This window comes from Diabrotica undecimpunctata, chromosome 5, assembly GCF_040954645.1.
Source record: "Diabrotica undecimpunctata isolate CICGRU chromosome 5, icDiaUnde3, whole genome shotgun sequence".
Taxonomy (NCBI): domain Eukaryota; kingdom Metazoa; phylum Arthropoda; class Insecta; order Coleoptera; family Chrysomelidae; genus Diabrotica; species Diabrotica undecimpunctata.
In genome coordinates this window covers 155,508,670-155,513,743 of record NC_092807.1, presented here as the reverse complement: position 1 = coordinate 155,513,743, position 5,074 = coordinate 155,508,670, and the positions used below count along the sequence as shown (strand labels likewise).

General features: G+C 32.8%; 1 protein-coding gene across 1 annotated transcript; it reads left to right on the top strand.

Moving 5' to 3' along the window:
* The first annotated feature begins 281 nt into the window (after positions 1-281).
* On the top strand, positions 282-4,282 carry LOC140442523 (uncharacterized). The gene is made up of 3 exons (XM_072533587.1): positions 282-318; positions 2,935-3,770; positions 3,869-4,282. The coding sequence occupies exons 1-3, from the start codon at positions 282-284 to the stop codon at positions 4,280-4,282; spliced, it is 1,287 nt and encodes a 428-aa protein (XP_072389688.1).
* Positions 4,283-5,074: the final 792 nt, after the last annotated feature.

The following is a 5,074-nucleotide window of genomic DNA, read 5'->3' as shown; positions in this document are numbered from 1 at the left end:
AAAACACCTGATATGTATTTAACAGGAGATGTGGCTGCATTCAAAATGGCCAAATTCGTTTACGTTATTTCGAATAAACTAAAAAAAGAGTTACAATTTTACTTTTCAATATATTTTAGTCGGTCAGATAGCCAAGCGAGTCGGCGGCCGACTCTCATTCGGTTCACTGTCGAATGGTTAAGTGTATGTGCGTTCGAGCCCCGGCTCGGTGTACAAAAAAATAAAAAAGGCTAACGCAGCAGTTTAAAATTCTAAAACGAATCTGCATCTTGGACTAGAATATGCTAGTGTCTGATTCGCCTATGTTGGAGCAGTACGGCAAGAGATAAGGGCTTGAGGCTCTACACGATGAGCACTACAAACAGAAGAATTTATTCATAAACTACCAATATCTACAATTGTATATATATTTTTTACGGCAAATTTTGAAAAAAATCACGGGTATTAATATGATATTTTAGCAATATATTGCTAAAATAATTTTTGTCTGTGGAAACAAAAAATTGTGTCTAAGGGTTAATAATATTAACCACAGGAACTTTTGAAAATGCTACGTACATAATCATAAGAATAGTTATTGTTTCAGGACAAAATATGTCCAATGAGGAAATATGAACAAAATATAATTAAATCAAAATAAAATTATTATTGCTAATGTTGTTTTAATCGATAATTTACACTTTAATCATTACATCGATAACTATAGTTAGAATAAATATTTTAATATCAGCCACCGTAAGAATATACTGCATTTCTTCGGTCTTTAATAGATTTATCCAAATTTTATGCTACTACTCCGGCCCTGATACAACCAATGAAAATGTTGTAGCCAAGAAGGAGTCTTACAAAAATGTTTCGACCTGAAGAGAAAACAATCCGAGTTAGGAGTGTGTTTTTGTTTGAGATTTGGTTGTTTTTCAATAAAAGAGCATTGAGGGAATTGTCAGAAGTTTTTGGATAGGGAAAGAAACAAACAGCTATGTCGAACAAGAAAAAGTAATTAGAAGTTCCGGAAATGTTTTCATTTAATTAAAATATTTGTATTGAAATGGCTATGTTACCTCTACGGTCATGTTGTATCTGAATATAATTTGTTTTAGTAAATTATGGTGTGCTTAAACTTTTAATTTTACCTTGTCTGCTTAAACATTTTATTCATTTTCAATAACCACACACATGTAATATTGGCATAATTACTGTAACTTATATTATTTATATCATCTATCTTTGTTTATCTTTATTAGACAACACCCTAATATGGGTTTATTATTTCAGCATTTATTTAACTTTGTATCGTGACCTGACGATGCTTTGCATATTGTATAAAGCGAAACCGGTCGTCTGGATAGTTAAATTAAATTGATTGTGAGTAAGTCTAATTTATTATTTCTTTTACCTTTTTTAAATATTGTATTTTTTATAAATATTCCCTACTTATTTAAGAGGGAAAATAAGTCAATTCTTCTTACTAAATGTATCACACAACTTTTTTTGCGAAATTCGAATGCCACCACTTACATCCAAATATAGTAGTTTTTTCACAGTTACACCCTCATATGAAAATATTTAAAATACAAACAAAGTAATATTAATATTAAATGAGCCTCTAGTTTTTTTACAAAACAAACACAAAGCCAAAATTCCATATCGTTTTGCTCCTCGCATTCAAAACCAGGCGGCCAATATTTGCCAGCTTCATTATAGAAATTTAACAGAATACTCAATCAAACCGTATTGACCTATTAAGACAATCCCCTTTCAGCAAAATAAACAATAGAGCGGGAGTTTATTCGAGAGAGTACCACAGTAATTCCACTTCCTTATCAGCCAGCTAATATGACCTGACCAGGTCACTTGAATACACATAATTAACGTAATGTTGGGTTTGTTAATGTGTAGGATGTGTTAATAGAGGTCGCACGTTTGCTTCTAACACTGTTTATATGTGTTTGTAGGTCTCTGGGGACATCGTCAATTCTATCCCTACGATTATACCGTTGCCAGATTGACTCCCTGTTACAAGTATGATTCACATAGGAATGTTGACTTTGTTAAGGGGATTATAAACGAATTCGATGCTTTATTGGTTTACGGATTAAAATAGCAGCGAAAATTGTTTTACCGTTTTTTAAGTTTTGAACACGTAAAACATTTCAGCGACAACAATGGATTATACTACAATTGAATAAATATATGGGAATATACAGTGTGTCTCAAGTAAAATGAAGTTTCTTTCCTAAATTACAAAAGTAATGCATTTAACAAAAACATTTTTATAAACTTATTAATTTATCTAAAAATGTATAATTAGGTAAAAAACCAAAAGTCTAATTTACTCCTGAAGTACACTAAGATGCTGGTTATTATTATGGCCAAATTTCTGAGAGAGAGTATACGTATTCTCATTATTGGGGAGAAGGGGCTCCTTCAGACATTGATATTGTGGGTAAAATGTGGGTTAAAACAGTTTAGAACAGTGCAATAAAGGGTTTATGTCATATAGTGAAAAGTTAGTTTTTGGTGATTGAAAGCCAAATTTTTGGATTGAAGGTAAGATGAGTTTTTTATTAGAAGATAAGACTTAGGATAGTTAACATTGCTACTAGTTTTTAGTCCATTTATTGCTGTATAATCTGTACTATTCACATTTAATTGCACTCTTAGGTTATATTTTTTCATTTAGTCTGGACACATCGAGGGGGGCACCTTCAGACAAAAGGGTATGGGGTATATCACACAAACCCAATGAAAAATAGAGACATCTTTTTTGAAATAACTTGCTTGAAAGTTATATATATTTAGTTATATATATATAAATATATATATATATATATATATATATATATATATATATATATATATATATATATATATATATATATATATATATATATTTATTATTAGTTATTTAAAAAGGGTTTCTTTTTGTTGCAGATTCTTTGAAGATAGTAAGAAATAGGAAGAAAGAAAAAACAAAAGGAAAGTTCGATGCCGAATCTATGAAAGAATGGGTAGCGGCTATCCTAGATAGTGAATCGATAAGAAATGCTGCTAAAAAATTTGGATTAAAATATCAAACTGTTGGTATATACGTTAAGAAGTTTAGGGATAAACCAGATGGCAAACATGATACGAAATTAAGAAACGATACTAGAAAGGTTTTTACTGACAAACAGGAAGACGACCTTGAGGCATATATAATTAAGTGTTCAAAAATTTTTTATGGTCTTAACAATCTAAAAACTCGAAAACTAGCATATGAGATGGCCAAAATGAACAGTATTGACTGTTTTAAAAACTGGGAAGCTCCAAGAATGTCAGGAAAGGACTGGCTGTACGGTTTTATGAAACGCCACCCAAGATTATCTCTCCGTGCTGCTGAAGGATGCAGTATTGCACGTGCAATTTCCTTTAGCAGACATAATGTGAATGCTTTTTTTAATAATTATGAAAAATTATTCAAAACATACCCAGAACTCTGTGACTCATCCAGAATTTGGAATATGGATGAAACAAAAACTGAAACTAACCCAGAATCTTCTTTTGTGATTTCACAAAAAGGCCAAAAACAAGTAGCAGCTGCTGTAAGTAGTGAGAGAAGAACTCTGGTTACTACAGTTTTGTTTAGAAATGCAGCTGAAAATACAATACCTCCTGCTCTAGTGTTTTCAAGAGTTCACTTCAAGAGCCACATGATAAATGGAGCACCAAACGTGACCTTGGGTTTGGCTCATCAGTCAGGATGGATGATCACTTCCAATTTCGTTCATGTGATGCCGCACTTTATAAAATGTTTAAGTTCGTCTGAGAAGAAAAGAGAAGAATGCTTCTATTTTGCGACAATTATGAGAGCCACTTGTCAATTTAGGCAATAGAACTAGCAAGAGCTAATGGCGTGCACATTCTAACAGTTCCACCCCATTGCACCCACATGATGCAATCACTAGATGTGGCACTAATGAAACGTCTTAAAACATATTATAATGCTGCAATTGATTCATGGTTGAAGTCTTACCCAGGCCAACGTTTTGGAATCTATTACGTGGCCGCATGTGATGGAACAGCACAGGGCCGAACCATGTTACCACAGAGCATTACAAATTCTTTCAAAAAGACAGTTAACAGGCACATTTTCAGCGACGATATGTTTGCTCCTGGTTTGTTCAGTGAAAGACCTAATCCTCCAGACGAAACTCTTCCCGATGAACCTCTAACATGCCAACTAGCTGCAAGTCTATCAACTTTAGAATCTAAAAAAACACCTTTATCTCCTCAAATTTAAAGCGAAAACTTTCAGCAATCAATAGTCACTCCATCAACATCAAGTTGCCAAAACTCTACTCCTATGCCCTCTCAACAGCCTGGCTTTTATTTAAGTCCTGAGGAGATACGAGAATATCCAAAATAGAAACTTAATACTAGCTCCAAGAAAAAAAGGGAAAAGGGGAAAAGCAGAATAATAACTGACACCCCAGAAAAACTTCTTCTGACAGAAAAACAGATCAATAATGAAACAAAGAAAACCACCAACTCTAATGATGAACGTACTAAATCTACGAAAAGAAAACTACTTTTTAAAAATGAGAAGAATGAGAAGACAACTAATGATGAAAATGGCAAAAACTAAAGAGTGAATTGAAAATTGAAGATATTGTGCTGGTTAAATTTGGGACTGTAAAATAAAAAGATGTGTACTATGTTGGGAGAATCATTGGTAAATATGATGATGGGGGTTTTGAAATTTCACTTTTTCTACCCCATCGTACTAGATATATCTCTAGTGCTTCTTTATTAGAAATTGTAGCCCTTTTGCCAACTCCTTCTGAGCAGGGTACAAAGCGACAGAAATCATTATTGTCTTTTTCAGTTTCATTGGAAAACTTCAATATGCATTGGGGATTTGATTAAGTATCATCTTACAGTTTTAAATATTGTAATAAATAATTTCTAAAACATTTATATGAGATTGTCATTCTTCCAATTGTGTCTGAAGCTGCTCCATTCCCCGTGCTCCAAGTGGGGCACTTTCAGACGTTTTTAAAAAAGTGGTTTTGATTTTTTTTTACAACAAGTA

Excerpts from the sequence above, each read along its gene's own strand:
- LOC140442523 (XM_072533587.1), top strand. The coding sequence starts at position 282 with ATGCTAGTGTCTGATTCGCCTATGTTGGAGCAGTACG. Across the intron at positions 319-2,934 it reads GCCTATGTTGGAGCAGTACG|ATTCTTTGAAGATAGTAAGA; the intron begins GCAAGAGATAAG and ends TTTTTGTTGCAG. Across the intron at positions 3,771-3,868 it reads TCACTTCCAATTTCGTTCAT|GCAATAGAACTAGCAAGAGC; the intron begins GTGATGCCGCAC and ends TTGTCAATTTAG.